General features: G+C 50.0%; 1 protein-coding gene across 1 annotated transcript; it reads left to right on the top strand.

The window, feature by feature from the left end:
- Positions 1–267: 267 nt before the first annotated feature.
- On the top strand, positions 268–6152 carry MGAT3 (beta-1,4-mannosyl-glycoprotein 4-beta-N-acetylglucosaminyltransferase). The gene is made up of 2 exons (XM_042889673.1): positions 268–3362; positions 4554–6152. Exons 1-2 carry the CDS (start codon positions 3346–3348, stop codon positions 6061–6063), a joined length of 1527 nt encoding a protein of 508 aa, XP_042745607.1. The 5' UTR covers positions 268–3345; the 3' UTR covers positions 6064–6152.
- The last annotated feature ends 13004 nt before the right edge of the window (positions 6153–19156 follow it).

Below are 19156 nucleotides of genomic sequence, written 5' to 3'. Positions count from 1 at the left end.
CCATGGCCAGGGCTACCAACCAGGCGATAGATCGGTTTGCACAGCCTCCATCCCGACTAGCCTTGAACAAATGTTTCTGCTTGCCCCCTTGTTGAAAGGAAAAGAAGATAATTAAGACGGAGCCTGGTTCTCCCTTTGCCTGACCTTACTGGAAAGGTAACTGCGCTGATGGCTTGCTCCAGCTGGCTGTGCTGGCAGTGAGTCAGTGGCACCGTGTGGTCAATTGCCTCAAAGTTGCAAAGGAAATGCATAGCATGAGGTATTGCTGCTTTGCGTTAGCACTGTGAGCAGTAGCTCGTAACAAAGGTGGTGAAAGAATATTGTATTCCATCCTTGGAATGTGGATGGAAGTAGATATGGGCCTGCCTGTGTTCAAACCACCTTGTACTGTGACCCTGCTAGAAACTTCCTGCTAACATCCTTGTAGCTTGCAGTCCCTGATAACATCATGGCATCCTTCACGTGAGGGAAATGCTGAGCCCTACCTACCTTCTGCTACATTCATGCTTCTCTTCACTTTCCCTGCTGCCCGGCTTTGTAGGATAATCTTCTCTTCTTATCCTTAGGCAAAGCACAGCCCTGCTGTTCTTGAGCTCATTACGTTTCTGTTGCAAACAAATACTAGTTCTTCCTTCTGTTGCTGTTCGTGGATCAAAAGCAGTTTGAGATTTTGGTGTTTTGAGGTACTGTGACCCTGATGATGTATGATGCTCTGGGAGTAGGGGAATGAGAGGTAGACTTAGCACTGAAGAAGTGCTAGTGCCCCAGAGGCTGGGTATCGTGCAGACAGTGCCCTGTTGTATGGCCCTTTGCCAGCGTCCTCCAGAGGAGAACATTAGGACTGGTGAATTGCCAGCTCTTAGCTGTGCGTATCTTTCTCCGGCTCCTTGAAATCAGGATATGATTTCAAGATGGTATAAATCAACCGGTTACTTGATATAATGGCAAAGTAAAACTGTAACAGGTGCCTGGGGATAGCTCATATGCGTACCACTTCTAGCTCTCCTCCTCTGAAAGCCATTCCCTTGCATGGCAGAGACATGCATCTTCATGCAAGGAAATACCAAGGTTGTCCCTTTCAAAGAGGAACTTTCGGCTCCTATTGCTGAGACAGAATGCTCCTGAAGCTGTTTATAACTGCATGTTCCCTCAGCTTTGAAAAGAGCTAGCTGTCCGTGCCCTTCCTGGCTTTTTCTTCTGCTTGCACATTAAAGCTTTTGTTTTTCATGCTGTTGTTTTTAACCTGACAGTAACTTGATCTCTCTTCACTTTTTTTTTCCCCTCCTCATTCAAAATTGTCATAAGGGAAATCTCTCCTCTTGCTCTTTTCTGTGTTCGAGTAACTGATGGCTGCTTTGTGCCAGAGCAGCTGGGGTTCCTTATGACAAGCTGAGATGTCTCCCTGTCCAGCACCTCCTTCCTCATTTCAGCTACACATAAATGTTCTGGGTGGGGAAGGTGGTTAATAACGCTTTCCTCCCCTGCTGGCCTTTGTCTCCAATTAGCCACTGCTCAAAGCACATCTTTTCCTGCAGTGCAGATCAGATGGTATGGGAAGGGATACGTGACAGACGGCTCTTGGCGTCTCAGCCCACCCAGGGGTGGATGAGCTCTCCACTCCCTGGCAGAGGAATCCCTGGCATGTGAGAACGGAGGTGGTTCCCAGGGAAGAAGTTTTTGAAGAGGACACAGCTTTATTCTTTGCTTCCCTCCTTTTACGCAGGGATAAGGAGTGGGTTCATGTTCCCACTCCTTCACAAAGGCAACTGAGCAGTGAAAACTGCCTCCTGGGAACTGTCGGCAGTGGAACAGCAGAGGGTACTGCAGGGCCAGCTTGCTTTGGCAGAGCTGCAGGGCAGGCTGCGATAACAGGGAGGCAGTGCAGCCATGCATGGGCTGAGGAGCTGCAGAGCTTGTGCTGAGCCTGGCGGACAGTGATGTATGCAAATGTCAAGTGAGGAAAAAAAGCTCTGCTTCTCCAAACTGTGTGTCCTGCTAGGTTGACACGGCACACCAGCGCCTGGAAAGTGAAGCAGTTTGTTAAATGTCAGGAGCAACAACTTCTGTTAGGGAGTTTCTCATGGCATGTGGAGCATTGAGGCCATCTGGGAAGAAGATGAAGACCTGCTGATCCTGACTCCTCCAGCACTTGTCCTGTGTGCTGGGCCAGCTCAGAGGATGCTGGCATTTGTGTCCCGTAGGAACTGGAGCCTTACTGGATCAAGGCAGTCCTTCATCTCACCTGAGCCTTGGTGAGCTGATATCCAGAGGTAACACCTTGCAGAAGTACAGGACGTTCAACTGGAGAGAGCTACACTAATGTACCAGCAAGGGATGTCTTCCAGCAGCCTCTGCTAGCTGTCTTTCCAGATTCCTTGTATTCTTCTCTTCCCCATATGTCAGGATGGAGCAAAACTGGTGGTGTAGAAGGAAGAGGTGCCAGATACTGCTTCTTGAGTAAGTGGTCCTACTGCTCCTAAAAGACAATAACAAAGACTTTAAGATAAGTAAAATTCCCTGGGCACAATGAGATGCCCTTGGGTTTCTGTAGCCTCTTGCTTTAGCCCCAGGAAGAACGCCTGAGGAAGAGCAAGATGGTCCTTTACAGCTTCAGAGAAGGGAACAGCACCAGGCCCTCCATCAGTGGATCACCACAGAGGTAGCTTTTTGTGAGGCCATGGCCGTGGTGGGTCCCTCCACTGTGCTGTGTCAAAATATATCAAAAGCAAACCCTGTAACTCTTCCATTGGCTTCAGGCTTACAGTCTCTGTTTTTACGGTGAAATAACCCCATCAATAATGAAGTTGCCACAACCAGAATGCAGGGGATGGCGTTGGTGGATTTCCTAAAAATGTCACTAAAAAGGCAACAGCGAAGCTTCTGGGAGTGCTTGCTGCTGAACTGTAAGATATGAACGTGGACAACCCTTTTATCAAAGTTCATGTTGGAGCCCTCGGTAGGTGGCCAGATATGATTTCCTTTGAGTGGTTGCCATCTGCCTAAATTTATGGCTTTTCCCTTCAGCGTTAAGTTCTCCCCAGGTTAATCAGTAAACATGCCCTGTTGTATTTCACTCATTCCCTCTGGGTGGGCTGGACACTTCTCCACTCTGCTCCCATCCAGGATGCATGTGGGCCATGGAAAGTGCCCGGCTGGCAAAGGGGAGCACCCTGGCACGGGGCTGAGGGCTTGGGCTGCCTGTGAGTGCTGCGTGGGGTTTATAAGCAATGGCATGGGATGTGGCATACCTGTCGTGGGGACCTTTGGCCGAGGGAGGAGACACTGAGACACATGTGCAGGCATCATAACATGGTGGGGAGCTGCCATTGAGGAACGCAGTGGAACATGTCGGGAGCGTGCTGGTGGGTTTCCTGGGCGTGGAGGGTTTTACGCTTTTGGGGGAGAGCCTCCACCTTGCTGAGGGTGTTCAGGTCACCTTGTTCCCTTGCCTGTTTGCTTCAACCTTCCCTAAGCAGCAGCATGCAGCTGCCTTTCCTTGTTCTGCCTGGTGAAGTGTTGGGTGAGGTTGTTTTTTATTTCTTCCTTTTTTTTTTTTTTTTTTTTTTTCCCCTTCTTCCTTTTTTCTGGATTGTAGTCTTCAATCACTTTTCTGCCTGACAGCAGCTCTGCGTTCCCAGCACGGACTGGCAGAGGGGAGGTGCTATAGGGAGAGAATGAAGACTGTTTTTTTTTTTTATTGTTCTGAAGAAAGGGCTGAGCACTGCTGGCTCTTTGCTGGTCTGATATGGATCCATTGTGACAGCATTATATTGCCAGCAGAGACAGCTAGGAAGTTTTTATAGCCACCTTTATACAGATGCAAAAAAAAAAAACCCTCAGCATCTGGTCCATGGAAGATGAAAAGCAAAGGGAGACAGCTGGAAATATAGTGGGCACAGAGGGATGGGAGGTGAATAAAAGGGAAAATCTTAACACTTTTTCTCCATTTCCCATACAAACTTGGCTAGAATTTCTTAGGAACAAGGGGTTTTTAAGGTGTGTTGTGAGTAAACACTGGAAAGATCTGAGAAGCGTAGGTGTTTTCCTGGTCCTGGCAGCCTGGCTATGAGCTCAATCCCTTAAAACTGCTTTTCTTATGCTGGCTGGGTTTCAGCTGCATACCCTGTACTCCCTCTCATCCCTCTTGCTAACCTGCTGTCTCTTCATCTTCCCTGACTCAGGGTCTGTGTTTATTTGTTCCCATCAGTGAGTGGGGACAAATGTGCTAAGTGCAGTGCCTCACTGGGTAGTGAACTCCTCTTGTTGCGGATTTCTCATCTTTCTACCCCATCGCCGGCACCTTTCCTCTCTCTGTGAGACCATAAAGCTGTATCTGCTCTAGAGGAGGTTTAGCTTGGTACAACCCATCCAAAGCAAAAGGCCCACTAAAAATGTTAGTGTGGGGGATTTGGTTTGGGTTCAGTTCTTGATAGATGCACGCTGAGTTTGGACCTGCTTTGTAGCATGCCCAGCCTATTTTCCAACCACTAGCAAGCTTTTTTGCACCCTGGTAATTCCCGAATGTGACTTTCCTTTTCATGGCTTTTCCACAGGATGAAGATGAGACGCCATAAGCTCTTTCTGACTCTCTGCATGGCTGGTCTCTGCCTCATCTCCTTCTTGCACTTCCTGAAGGCCCTTTCCTATGTCACCTTCCCCCGGGACCTGGCTTCACTTAGCCCCAACCTCGTCTCCAGCTTCTTCTGGAACAATGCCCCCGTCACGCCACAGGTTAGCCCTGAACCGGGGGGCGCGGAGTTCCTCCGCACACCCCTGTACTCCCACTCTCCCTTACTGCAGCCCCTGCCACCCAGCAGAGCCAGCGAAGAGCTGCACAAAGTCGAGTTTGTGCTGCCGGAAGACACGACGGAATATTTTGTCCGAACCAAAGCCGGTGGTGTCTGCTTTAAACCGGGTACCAAGGTGTTGGAGAAGCCACCAGTGGGAGGGCGGCCGGAGGAGCGCGCAGATGGTGCGGCTTCAGGGCGTCCTGCTCGCAAACCGCTGAGCGCAGGTGGGACCAAGCGGCGCAAGTGGGTGGAGTGTGTGTGCTTGCCGGGCTGGCACGGCCCCAGCTGTGGCGTTCCTACCGTGGTCCAGTACTCCAACCTGCCCACCAAGGACCGCCTGGTGCCACGGGAGATCCCCCGGCGGGTCATCAACGCTATCAACATCAACCATGAGTTTGACCTGCTGGATGTCCGCTTCCACGAGCTGGGAGATGTGGTGGATGTCTTTGTGGTGTGTGAATCGAACTTCACGGCCTACGGAGAGCCACGGCCCCTCAAGTTCCGCGAGATGCTCCTCAACGGCTCCTATGAGTACATCCGCCACAAAGTGCTCTATGTCTTCCTGGACCACTTCCCTGCTGGTGGGCGCCAGGATGGCTGGATCGCTGACGATTACCTGCGCACCTTCCTCACCCGAGATGGCGTCTCTCGCCTCCGCAACCTGCGCCCGGATGATGTCTTCATCATCGATGATGCTGATGAGATCCCGGCTCGTGACGGCGTGCTCTTCCTCAAGCTCTACGACGGCTGGACGGAACCCTTCGCCTTTCACATGCGCAAGTCTCTCTACGGCTTCTTCTGGAAGCAACCGGGCACCTTGGAGGTGGTTTCAGGCTGCACTATGGGGATGCTCCAGGCTGTCTATGCTACTGATGGGATCCGTCTGCGGCGCCGTGAATACTACACCATGCCTGGTTTCCGGCAGTATGAGAACAGCACGGGACACATCCTGGTGCAGTGGTCGCTGGGTAGCCCCCTCCACTTTGCTGGCTGGCACTGCTCCTGGTGTTTCACCCCAGAGGGGATCTACTTCAAACTGGTATCGGCCCAGAATGGGGACTTCCCCCGTTGGGGTGACTACGAGGATAAACGAGACCTCAATTACATCCGGGAGCTGATCCGGACTGGTGGCTGGTTTGATGGTACGACGCAGGAGTATCCCCCTGCTGACCCTAAGGAGCACATGTATGCTCCCAAGTATCTGCTCAAGAACTACCAGCAGTTCCATTACTTGCTGGAGAACCCATACCGAAAAGCGGAGGGTACTGGTTGAGATCGCTGGACTGCTGTGGGAAAACAGAACTTCACGACAAAGGGAAAGAGTTGTGTGTTTGTCTGTTCCTTTCTTTTTTGTTTTCTTTGATTCCAGATGGGGTGTGCCATTTCTCCATGGTCTCTGTCCTACCTCCCTTCTCTTCTTCCCACGGTGATGCCTGGGGACAAATTCCTCAGACAAATGAAGGGAGACCTGGGCAGGAGGAGGGGAGAGGTGTGGGCAGTAGCATAAAGACCTCCCTGCGTCTTCTGGACCTTTCTGCTGGCTGGAGAGACTTGCTGCATCCAGCTGGTGGATTTTCCTTCTTGTGGGGCTGGGAGGGCTCCCTGAGGAAAGAGGGCAGCTGTTCCCATCCACCTTCATCTGTTGTGGATCGGAGCAAGCACAGATGCGAGCCTGAGCTGTTCATTGAGCGTTTGAGTCAGCAGGCACAAAGCGATGCGAGGGGTCACGTGTGCAGATGTGTGTCACAGGCATTTTTTGGATGAGTGAATGTGCAAAAGCATCTCAGTATGCATTTTTTTTATACCTCTATGTTCAAAGTATTTTGGAGAAGGCAAATCCTTTGCTTCCAAGGTGTTCTCCCCTACACGCTGCCTCCTCCCACAAATTTAATATATCTGTCCGAGGCTGTCTCTTAGCCTGATGCTCTACCAGACCTGAAGCAGGCAGGTGGGAAGCAGAGAGGAAAGCCAATTTTTTTTTTTTTTTTTTTTAATTTTTTTTTTCTGTTTACTCCCTTTTCACCCTGCCCCCAAAATGCTGCACTGGCTTGCTCCACAGGAGCTGAAGCATCTTCCCTGCAGCATGTGCTTTGTTTGGGTCTGGGATAAGCTGCAGGGGACTAAATCAGATGGTGGGAGTATATGTTTACAAGTGCATGGTTTCCTATGTGCATGAGTGCTAACATGCATGGTTTTGGTATGCACGTGGGTGTTTGTCACTGGTGTTGGGAGGGGAGGGGTCAAAGTTGGTCTTGGGTGGTGTGCGTATTTTCAGGAAATGGTGGCATCCATAAGCTGTGATCTGTCTTGTCATGGATGGCATTTCGGGGAGAGCATCAGCTCTTCATAGCAGGGTGTGCCATGTGGAGCTCTTACATGCCTCTCTGGCTGCCTTTGCACCCTTGTGGGCTGTGCCTGCTGCAAGGATTCTGTTTACATGTGCTGGCTATTTTCAATTGCCATGGGGGAAATGAGAGGAGAAGGGCAAAGTTCTGAGTCACCAATGGGTGTTGTGGGGAAACACAAAGCATGTTGAGGCACAGGACCTACTGCGAGCTTGTGGAGAATGGAGCTGTGGGTAGAATCCCTCTGGGGCCAGAAGACTTTCCTGGGACAATCATGCAATCCACAGCCTGGACTGTGCAGATTAGGCCATGCAGAATAGAGGAGGTGTAGGATGACATTCCTTGCAGCTGGTGGGCCAGTGTCCACACAGAGCTGGCCACCGATGGGTAGCCAAGATTAGCCTGTTGCTGTAGTAGACTGGTTCAGCTCATTGAGGAAGCAGATTGGCATCTCCACCCTCACCACCCTTCCTTAGCAGATGGCTTGACAGGGTGCCCAGAGCCCACGCTGTGGTGGGAAGAGGGAGAAAAACACGAATGTGCTCTGTTGGTCTTACAGTGGAAATATTGGCTCGTCTTCCAAACAAATAAGTGAGGATCATGTGGAGGAGGAGAATGTTGTCATAATGAAGAGTGACCCTGCCATCAGGCCAGCTGGAACAAGAGGGTTTCCACTGACCTCAACTCACTCCATCAGGGCTTCATATTCCCGTGTCATCCATCCCATTCTCTCCATTGCGCTCCATTCCTATCTCTGTCTCTCTCTTCTATTTGCTTCTTTAGAGATGTGAAAAGCATCAGGAAAGATAATTTGGTTCCCTAAGAAGAATTAAATTTGAACAGAAAGATGAATGTTGTTTTTCTGATCAAACTGAGTTGGACTTCATCTTAGTTCCTTCCCCCCATCTCACGTGCCACAATGCCTGCTTGGAAGAACTGAGGGATCCCCTCTTTTCTTGTCGTTTTGTTTTTGTGTTCTTTTTAATATATACGTGTACGTTGCTGTTTTCCTTTGTGATGTGTCTCCCAAGAAGAGGAAAGTCCCTTTGAGAACTGAGCAGGAGAAGGCTTGGTGGGTGGAATGCTCTCCCCTCAAAGAGAAGCTGTGGCTTTGCAGAGCTCAGTCTTGTTGATGCAGGAGGGAATTTTGCCATGGTCACAGAGACGTCTTAGGCAGGGGGAGACTGTAGAGAAATCAGGGCTTGGATGAGAAAGGAGGAGTCACTTTTATCAAGTTAGAGCAATAGCTCTGAGACTGCTGCATGAGAGCTTTCCACAGGGATAACCAGAGGAGAGCCCAGTGTATTGACACAAGGGATTTGGTAACAGTAAATTGAAAAGTAAAAAGGGAAGAAGCTATTCCTCATTTTCAATCTAGGATCTACATTCAGGCATTGCCTTGGTGACAACACAAGTCTCAGGTCAGGCGTTCCTGAAGACGAGAGAGGTCAGTCATTGCATACGTGCTTTGGGAGCAGCAGAGCACCACAGAAAACAGGCAGAAGCACACGCATGCTGAGGCTGCACCACCCGATCTGCAGTGGCAGCAGCCTCTCCCGTCCTACCAGCCCTTCCCATACATGGGCTTCCGTGGGGATTTTTAGTGCATTGCAAGTTGTGTTTTCATCACTGGGGTATGGTTTTCATCTCAGCAGATTCAGATAAGCCGTAACTGCAATTATCAGCATCTCCTATTCCCAAAGTTCAGCCTGTTCCCTTCCCTCCCCTCTCTTTCACTATTTGCTCCATTGTTCCCCTCTTCTCTCTTCTGAGAAGGTCCCACTGGAACAGGCAAGAGCAGCACTGGGGCTCTTCTGCACGACTCTGGCCCTGTCCATCTCCTGGATGTCTCCATTTCCTTATTCTTAGGAAATCAAATTTAAAACAGGCTTCTGTTGTGGATGGCAGAAGGGACTTCGCAGCTGAAATGCATTTTTTCTTTTTCTTTCTCAAGAATCATCCAGTGTTTTGATTTAAGGCCAAACCAGTTAATGTTCCTGTTGTTTCTGTAAGCCCTGTGTTTATTATCCTTAGGGAGTTGGAGTGCTTGTCATTAAAAGTCTTCCATCGCCTCCCTTGAGGGATGGGGATAAGCACGATGACTTCTGCACAGCGATTTCCCAAGGTGGTGGCTTGCCCTCAGCCATCGCTGTCTGAGCCAGACAATGAAGTTTGGAAAGGGATGAACTGAAAACCAAATCCCATTCTGCCCCAGGACTGGTTGTTGCAGCGAAGCCATGAGCCCACTGTCTTTCTGGGACCAACGTTGTCCGTGGTTCACCAACCTTTCCCCACAGATGTGTGCTTTTTCTTCCCCAGAACCTTTCCACCTTCAGATTAATTGGTGTTATCTGTAATTGGTGCATCCCTATACTTTGCCCTTCTTTCTGCCCAACTCTGCTTGACTTCCTTTGTGCCCATGCATGGCTTTGAAGTGGAAAGCTTCTCTTCCTCCTTCTTCCCAGGTGAAGGAGAGGATGTGGGCTAATGCCTCTGTCCCTCCAGAGGAACAAAGGCAGTGAGGAGGTGTAGTATACCCAGCAAGGGATGGGATGGGATGGGGTTGTGCCTGCATGAAGGACAACATACTCAACAGTCTGCTCTCACTGTTGCTTTCTCTGATCCCTGTGTCTTGCTGAGGTGTTTTCTGTTGTGCAGCCTGTTCTTTGTGCCTCTGTGCTGGATAAAGGAAGTGGACCTTGTGGCCTCCAGGTAACTTATGAGTCAGGGTGGGGGCAGGGTCAGTGCAGAACGGGTATTTGTTCCCCTGGTGCCTCTTGGTGTGTCCTTGTGGGGTGGCAGTGTCTCTTCTTGTCCCGCTGCTCCTGCCAGCACTCTGTGGCTGCTATGCCTGTGCACTGTGAAGATGTGTCGGGAGTCACTCCTGGTCCTGTTAGCGAACACTGGTGGTGAAGAGGGAAGGGTTGGGGCTCATGCTGGCCTCACTGACCTCAAGCCTTGGTGAGAAGGGAGAGAAGTACGGTAGAATGGATCCCAAATCCCTCTATTGCTGCGTTTCCCCTATCCACCAAAAAATCTCCTTCTGATTTCTGAGACAATGGATGAATCTGCTCTTACTGAAAAAGAGGGGGAGCTGGAGATGTCAGGAGTGGCTCGAATCCAGCACCAAGGAGAGCTGTTTCTGATGCTATATACCAACATCTAAAGCATTGGGGACTACAGATAATGGCTTAAAAAGGGATCTGAAATGCTCTGAAACTAAGAATCAAAGCCACTGTTGGTTTTTTTCTTTCCTGTGAGGATGGTGATGCAGAATCGTCCTGGAGGAGGCCCAGCAGCGCTGCTGATGCTGGGTTCCACCTGGACCTGCTGGTGGCATCAGGACACTGTACTGGCAAAAGAATGCGTGGACTTGCCAAAAACAATTTAAAAAAAAAAGAAAAAAAGAAAAAAAAAGAATCTGCAAAGCTCCTTTCCACTCTGTAATTTATAAACAGCAAGTAATAATGAACTTTTTGTAAGGATAAATCAAATGTACATACTGAAATCATTTTCTCTGTAAATGGTTGGATTTCATTTCACCCTTAAAGGGATGCTTAAAAGGAGGAAATAATAAAAATAATAATAATTAAAAAAAAATTACAAAGTCTGAAAGGAAACCAAGGCATGTGTGTGGTAGCTTTTATTTCTGAGCACGGGAGGTTGCTGCTTCCTGCCTCAGTGGGGCTGAGGTTCGTAGGAAGGAGGTTGAGGGGCAGCCCCAGTGCTTTGAGGGATGACTCCTGTGCCCAAAGCAACCCTATTCTGTGTGTCGGGTGAGTACAAGCACATGTGGGGATGTGACGGGGAGCACAGCATCACCACTCACAAAATGGTCACATGCCACCATGCCCTGTCCCTTCCTGTCCTCACTTTCAAATGAAGCCATGGAAAGCCCCAGCTGAAACCTTTCCACTACAGAAACGTCTCTCATGGCTGATTTTCTGTGCAGTGTGTGAGAGAGCATGACCTCCTTGGCTTATTTTTAAAGCCATCTAAGGTAATTCTGGCTGTTCCCATTACTCCCTATCAAAGCCTGGTACTGCCCTGAATCCTCCTGAGCATCCGGTCCCAGCATTGGCTTTGGCAAGGGACCTTCAGGAGCTCCTGTGGAATCTGCAACTATTTCATTTTTTAGTGTTTTTAAAGTGCCTTGAGCTTTTAGTTTGCTCCTGGTCTCAATGAGAGATAACAAAAGTAGACATTATTGGCTAGTTTCCTTATGATTCTAGATTGAATCACAGAATCATTGAGGTTGGAAAAGACCTCTAAGATCACAAAGTTCAACCATCAGCCCATTCCCACCATGCCTACCAAGTCTGTCCAGAACTTCTGTTCCAGAACCACACGGTTCTGGAGCATTTCCAGGGATGGTGACTCCACCACCTCCCTATCAGCCTGTGCCACTGCAGCACCGCTCTTTTGGATAAGCTGTTTTTCCTAACACCCAACCTGAGTCTCTCCTGGTGCACTCTGGGGCCATTCCCTCTCATCCTATCACTGTTACATGGGAGAAGAGGCCAACTCCACTTCAGTACAGCTTCCTTTCAGGTTGTTGTAGGGATCGAGATCCATTTTCTCTTCTTCCTTTCTTCTACAGCCTTCTGAGGTTTTTATTTTCCCCCTTGCGAGAGGCTTTCCATCAAACTGGAATTTCATCATCCATCACTGATGCCTTACTGCTGCTTCTGTCTTTCTTTCTGGAGCAAAGAGCCTGGAATGAACACACACTCAAAATTAACAGATAACATTTTATATGAAGAATTTTTAGCATTCCTACTGGTTGCTGTCTTTTTGCACCCCAATAGGGAGCATTCTGAAAATAGGTGGTCACCAAAAAGTCTGTGAACTTGCAGGTTTTCAAAAAGGGAAGACAAGTCCGAGTGCTTGGGCCCACGGCAACTTAGCTCGACAGTTTAAGAAATGAGAGTTGACTCGGTCAAAGATTCTCACATGGATTCATCTTGCCTCTAGTACAAAATCTTTTCCTGACATTTATATTAAGGAGCAATGGAAATGGTATTTCATGATGTCTTACCACATTTTAAGACAAGATGTTGACAAACACCAAGACCTCTCCCCCGAGAAAGCACCAGTTTCTGCTGTGTGAGCTAGAGGAGGGATTAACTCTTCCATGAACTGGTCTGTGGTGGGGACCCTCGTTTGCAGAGCTGATGGATTGAGCATGGGGACACATGGCTGTGCCCTCTTTCAGAGTCAGCCCCTGCATCCCTCAAAATGCATTGGAATGGATTGTGGTACACACAGCCTGCATCTTGGATATGGATAGGCAGCTTTAAACATTGAATTGAACCATGAACGTTCAGGGCATGTGGCACAGAATCACTGAATGGCTCAGGTTGAAGGGGACCTTAAAGCTCAGTCAGTTCCAACTCCTGCCCTGGATAGAGCTGCCACCTACCAGGTCAGGCTGCCCAGGCTTTGATGATGTGGGGGATAGACACGCTGCTTCCAAACACCAGAGTGCTTAGAAACAAAATGACTTTACTATAAACTTACAGCATCACTTAAAGAGCTGGAAAGGGGGATACTAAGAGTCTGGCTTGCTGGCTGTTTGTTTTTGTTGCTCAGATACATTTGTTCCCAGCACAAGGGCAAAGCTTAATAAGCTGTTTCACATGGACAGTAAATTTTTAATTATTAGCTTGCTTCTTTTTCCTAAGCCTAGTGGCTCAGCTGGGGCAGCAGCTGGGAACAGCCACCCCAGCCATGTCGAGCAGCTCCGTGCTCAGCTGCAGGTGCCAGTGCCCTGACAGGGAGGATTTGGCCATAGTGATGGCAGAAGGGAGCTGTGTGCTTGCTTCCAGCGCTGGTACGTGTTTGTGTGGCTCACCAGCACGCTCGTACCCCAGCTGCAGCAAATCTCATGGGAGCCAGCTTTGCTCTATCACTGCAAAATGACATCCAAGGAGCACAGCAGAGCAAAGCTGTCCCATCTGGGAAAAGGGCTCCGGGTCACTGAAGCAAGGCAGTGACCCGAGGGATGGCAGTGCTGGGGAGAGGAGCTGGCTGGGGGCTGGGCTGCCACGAGTGGTGCCTTTGTGGCAGGCAGAAGCACGTCAGCAAAGGGTAAGGATCAGCCCCTTCCAGCCTGTGTTTGGGCCATTGCTGTAAGCATCTCTGAGAACTCCAAACATAGACGCTTTCTTGGAATTAAGGAAAATTTGGCAATCTTGACGTTTCAAAAGTCCCTGGGTGTGCTTTTCTTTCATTCTTTCTTTCTTTCCTTTCTAGCAAAGAGAGATAACATAGTCCCCACCATTGTTTGAAATACATTATGTCTATGTAAAGCCACAAATCTTTCAAGGCCATCTCTCTCCTCATTCTGCCAAATGAAATAAAAAATAAAAAAAATCCCACATTGTTTCACTTCTGCTTATCTTTCCTGTGCCTTACGGCTCAGACCATGACTCCCTTGGCTGAAATCCATCCCAGTAATGATTTAATTTGGGAGCCACACTTCACCTTTCTAAAAATAAGGAAAACTGAGAAGAAGAGTGGCAAAGCTGTGCCGAATAAAGATATGAAATGACTTCTACAGGAGCTCGAATTAAAGAAACCATGTTGCTCAGAAAATGCATAAAATCAGACCTTGTAAGCCTGTCTCTATGCAGCAAGCTCTTTCCTGGCATTTTAGCCCTATTCTACAGTCTGGACCCTTTCCAAAGAGAGAGCAACAAATCATCAGTCATATCTTTTTTTTTCCCCCAGACACTTACTAAGAACCAGGCACACATGCAAAAATAAAGGAATGTTGAAAACATCCACCCACTTCTGTTTGATTGTCGGTGTTTTTAAAGGATTTGGCACATGTTGTTGCCCAGGACTGGACGTCAAACTGCTGCAAAACCCAAACCAGACAGATGTCCCTAAATGGGACAGAAATTAATCTAACTGAGGATACATGATTTAATGGGACAAAATGTGAATTTGGTGCAGTGGCAGCTCGGTGCATGCAGATCCTGGGTTCCGGGGCTTGAGGCTGAAAGCTCTACTTTGGAAGCAGCAGGGCTGTGAGCTCTTCCTATCTTACCCCTGGCAAAAAGAGACCCTCAGAATTCCTCCCCGGCTGCTCTCTGAAGCTGTGACTGAAGGTTGGGTCTGGGCTGTGCGTCAGGAATGTACCTTGAAAGGCAGTGATCTCTCCTCCCTCAGCACCTGTGTTCCTTCTCAGCTGTGTTTGTTCAACATCAAAGCTGATGGATTCAGTGGAAAGGAGCCATCAGCGCCAGCCTTGGTTGTTCTCCATTGCTGGCACATCATAGATGGAAAGCAAGAGCAAGATATCATTATTTCTGCTATGTTATCAACAGCAACCCAGTTGTTTTTTGATTTTTTTTTCTTCTTTTTTTTTTTCCTTTATTTTTCTTTTTTTCTTTCCTTCCACCAAATTCCAGTCTACCAGATCGTGGAAAGTCATTAAAATGCAGAAGGGCAAAGCAGCCACTTAGGGCACAAATGCCACTATTCTTTGCAATTGCTCAAGAACTAGGAGCACAAAAGAGAAAGCTGTTGAACTGGTCCAAAAGGGCTCTTTATGATAAGACATGACAGATATTACGCCCATGCTCAGATGGTGCTGGCAGGTCACTACCTATCTTCCCTGCTCCTAAACAGCAGCAACAGAGCCGTGGTTCCAGAGTCTCCCAGGAGAAATAGGGAAGGGGTATACCTGGCCTTATGCCCAGGTAACAGCCTGGGTTGTTGTGCCTTGTAACCCATGCTGCCTTTGATATTTCACAAGCTCAATTCGTCATTTGGGGGAAACAAAAGCCATTATTGTTCTCTGAGCGTACAGTGAAGGTGTACTCTCTACTCTGCCTGCAGTATAAGGCTTTTTTGCAGGGATGCAGGCTGGAGACATGGGGCCCTCAGCCCACTGTGGAGTACCCCACCTTCCCAGAGGGCCCATGGGGAGGTGAGAGGCAGAAAGGGCATCCTGGACAGACACTGAGCAGCACTGCAGGCAGCGGGACAAGGGGTCGGCGTCCTGCCAGAGCAGCACAAGTCCATCCTACGCCAGGGCTGCAGGGGTACTGCTTGTCATGGGGTCAACAGAGGAGTAGGCTGGGCTGGGAAGCACTGAGGGGGCTGTTGCTTCGCTGTCTGCAGGCAGAATTCAAGTTCATAACCCCAGCATGCTGTCAGCAGTCCAGCAGTGGGAAAGCAATGGATGCACGTCACTCTGCCTTTACACCTGCCCACTCTACAAGACCAAAGGGGCACACTGAATGTGACGCAGACACGTGGAGCACATGGCAGTGAAGTGGTGGCAGGCACAGCGAGCCCTGGGGTGCTGGGGCAGTTGGGGGCAGGCGGAGCAGCACGGCTGGAGGAGTTCACAACGCACGCACGCAGCTGCTGGCGAAGGGCCCAGGAGCTGGCAAGCGGCCCAGGGAGAAAAAAACAGAACAAAACACTAAAACAGGCACAACCAAAGGGGGCCAGGATGGGGAGGGGTGCTTGTGGAAGCCCATGGTCCTTGGCTTCCACAGCAAGAAGGGACAGAAAGTCCCTGAAAGTCCCTAAAAGCAACCTTGCCCAGGAAGGTCAGCATATTTGGCACGTTCTAAGCGGCTCAAAACAAGGAGCTGTACTTTAGTCTCCCGTGCCATGGTCGCAACTTAGCTCTCACACTCAGCCTTCATAGTACATGCAGGTGGATCCTGAGAGGAAGCACAGTCTGAAATCTTCTGCCTGGGACTCAGAGCGAAGGAGAGCATGGGGAGCAAGGCTGGAATCACCTAACACAGTGCCACTGGTTCAAAGCCCACCCTGCTGCACATCTTGGAGCAGTTTGATCCCGTTTGTACTGCATCAGGGATTTGCCACATGTAGAGGTGAAAGTTTTGATCCAGACTTTGGAGTTTCAGGGACTGGACTTATCAGTGCACCTGTTCAGAGAGCTGTTATGAGCAGCAAAGTATTTATGTGGCAACCCAAGGGGGAATTCAAGTGGAGAGTTCAAAAATCAATGTTCATTCTGGCAGAAGGCTAAGGGTAGAGAATATGAAGGCTGCCTCTGATGTCCCATATAGCTCAGAGTCTAAGCAGATGATCTGGAAATAAAGGATGAGCAATATACTAAACATTTTTAAAAGATGACTCAAAGCTATAGACTCTTTAGGAGATCAGAAAGAACTGTAAGTAAAATGCAAATGCGGCAAATGGGCAACAACATGTGTTTGCCAAGGTTTAACTTGTCAAATGCCAAGTAAGAAAAAAAAAAAGAAAGAAAAAATTCCACACAGATATTATGAAGCTCCAGATTGCCTGTAGCAGCTTAGGGAAGGGTATGAATATCACACAAATCCTGAATCTGTGAGTGGATGCAGGTTAGAAAAGAGCACACACACAAAACATTAGCATGCAGAAGGAAGAAGAGGAGAATAATATGGAAAATATGATAATGCTATTATGTAAATCAGCAGCGTAGCCTCTTTGGGAATACTGTCTGCAGTTCAAGCAAGCCTTTCTCGGAAAGGGCTGATTAGGGGCATGGCGAAGTCGCTAACAAAGAGAGATCAAAATGATTGGGGCTGTTTATCTCGGAAAGGAAATTAACAAGAGGAGGTTGGCACAGACCAAGCCAGTCCAGAGCTCCTGGTTTTCTTCCCGTTCAGTTCTATCACTATCATATCTGGTGTCGCTAAGGATAGTGTGTAGTGATGTGGCTCTCCTCTGCCACACACAGCTTGTTCTCCTTCTCACCCTCTTACCCAGGGGAGGCACAGCATATGTAGATATATTTCATATTTTGGTAGGATTTGGGGAGAAATTGGCGAAGGAGAAACAATGTGTGCTCCCTATAATAGGTTTATAGTAGAGCAGGCAAAGGTGAAAAAGGGATGGAGATGGGTTTTGTTGCTGGGAGGCTCCTTCCATTCCCTCAGGCAGAGCACAGCTCTGCTAGCTGCCTCCCAATGCCCTCAGTGGCCATAGGGATTTCCAGACACGGAGGTAAAGACTCAGAATTTGATGAATTATGCTGCAAAAAGTACCAGGGCAGCTAAAGGTACCCTCAGAGAAAAAGTATTTCCAAAAGCCCTTCGTCTTGTGTACACAGGTCAGGTAGACCATTGCAGTGAAACATTCCATCTGTACTCAGCTCTGGTGAGGCTGCACCTTGAGTACAGTGTTCAGTTCTGGGCCCCTCACTACCAGAAAGACATGGAGACCCTGGAGCGTGTCCAGAGAAGGGCAGCGGAGCTGTGAGGGGTCTGGGGCACGAGTCTGGTGGGGAGTGGCTGAGGGAACTGGGGTTGTTCAGTCTGGAGAAAAGGAGCTCAGGGGAGACCTCATTGCTCTCTATAATGACCTGAAAGGAGGCTGTGGCATGGTGAGGATTTGCCTCTTCTCCCAGGTAACAGCCATAGGACAGCAGGGAATGGCCTCAAGTTGCACGAGGGGAGGTTCAGATTGGATATGAGGAAAATTTTCTTCTCCAAAAATGTTGATGCACTGGAGCAGGCTGCCCAGGAAGGTGGTGTCCCTGGAGATGTCCATGAAAATGGCAGATGTGGCACCAAGTGAATCACAGAACCACAGAACGGCCAGGGTTGGAAGGGATCCTCAAGGATCATGAATTTCCAACCCCCCGCCACATGCAGGGACACCAACCTCCCCATTTCATACTAGACCAGGCTGCCAGGGCCCCATCCAACCTGGCCTTGAACACCTCCAGGGACGGGGCATCCACAGCCTCTCTGGGCAGCCTGTTCCAGCACCTCACCACTCTCTGTAAAGAGCTTCCCCCTGACATCCAACCTAAATCTCCCCTCCCTCAACTTAAAACCATTTCCCCTTGTCCTGCTGTTATCTACCCTTTCAAAGAGTTGATTCCCCTCCTGTCTGTAGGCTCCCTTCAGGTACTGAAAGGCTGCCATGAGGTCACCCCACAGCCTTTTTTTCTCACTTCTTTGACAGTGACACAGTCTCAAGTGATTAAAGGCACGGGTTTATGGCTGGACTCCATGACTTTAGTGGTCTTTTCCAGCATTAACAATTCGATGATTCTGTGATCTTTCTTCCCACACTTGATGGCATTCAGGCACATTTGAGCCCACATGCCTGGGGAACACCTGTGCGTGCTGCAGCGACACTGGGCTGCTTTGTGACACGACCCCACGTGAGGACCAGCACGGTGGTCTGAGGACTTTTTTCCCCACCGCCCCCTCAGCCCCTTCCTGCACGCCCTCTGCCCGCTGTGGCAGACGACTGAAGGACACAGCCCCTGCAGCAGCCCGGCGGTGGGCCGTTCCCAGTCTCAACCGGGAGCAGAACTGGATTGGTGTGCTCCTCCCTGCCGGCAGGGGGAGCACTGGCGGCGCCGCGTGTCCCCTCTCGCTCGCCATACGGCGGAGCCCCGCCGCCAGGGGGAAGCAGCGCTTCGCCGCCATCGCCTCCCTCTCCGGCCGGAAGTCCTCCGCGGGGAGACCGTTAGGAGCCTCGGCTCGGATTGGCTGGCCCTGGGGTCACGACCCGGAGGCGGATCCGCCATGTTGCTGGGTGACCCCGCGAGCGGCGTCTGGAGGATGCGGCTGTCGTGAGGCCCCAGGGTGCCTCTCCCGGCCTGTGCGGGAGGTCGGGCCGGCAGCGGTATAGAGCGGTACCGGGCTGCCCGGACCAGGCCTCGGAGCCCCGCCGATTCCGCTGCAGCCGGGCTCGGGGCCCTCAGCTGACGGCCCCGGTAGCTCCGGAACATCCCTCCGGGAAGGGAGAACTGGCCGCAGCCTCCTGCTCCTCCCCTCGCCTTCCGTCGGTCGGCCGTTCCCCATGGCAGCGTGGTCCCGGCAGGCCGTCCTGACCCTTTACCGGGCTCTGCTGCGCGAGGGCCGCGGGCTGCGCTACACCGACCGGGATTTCTACCTGGCTTCCATCCGCCGTGAGTTTCGCAAGAACCGGGGGCTGCAGCGGCTGGAGGATAAGGAGAGACAGCTGGAGAAGGGGCAGGCTTTCCTGCAGAGCAAGCTGGGGGGCCTGGTGTAGAGCTTTGCTGCC

The sequence above is a fragment of the Lagopus leucura genome, unplaced genomic scaffold, assembly GCF_019238085.1.
Source record: "Lagopus leucura isolate 7727_CA_CO unplaced genomic scaffold, USGS_WTPT01 Super-Scaffold_100159, whole genome shotgun sequence".
NCBI lineage: Eukaryota > Metazoa > Chordata > Aves > Galliformes > Phasianidae > Lagopus > Lagopus leucura.
The sequence above is the reverse complement of the archived record's forward strand: the minus strand, read 5'-3'. Positions and strand labels throughout refer to the sequence as shown.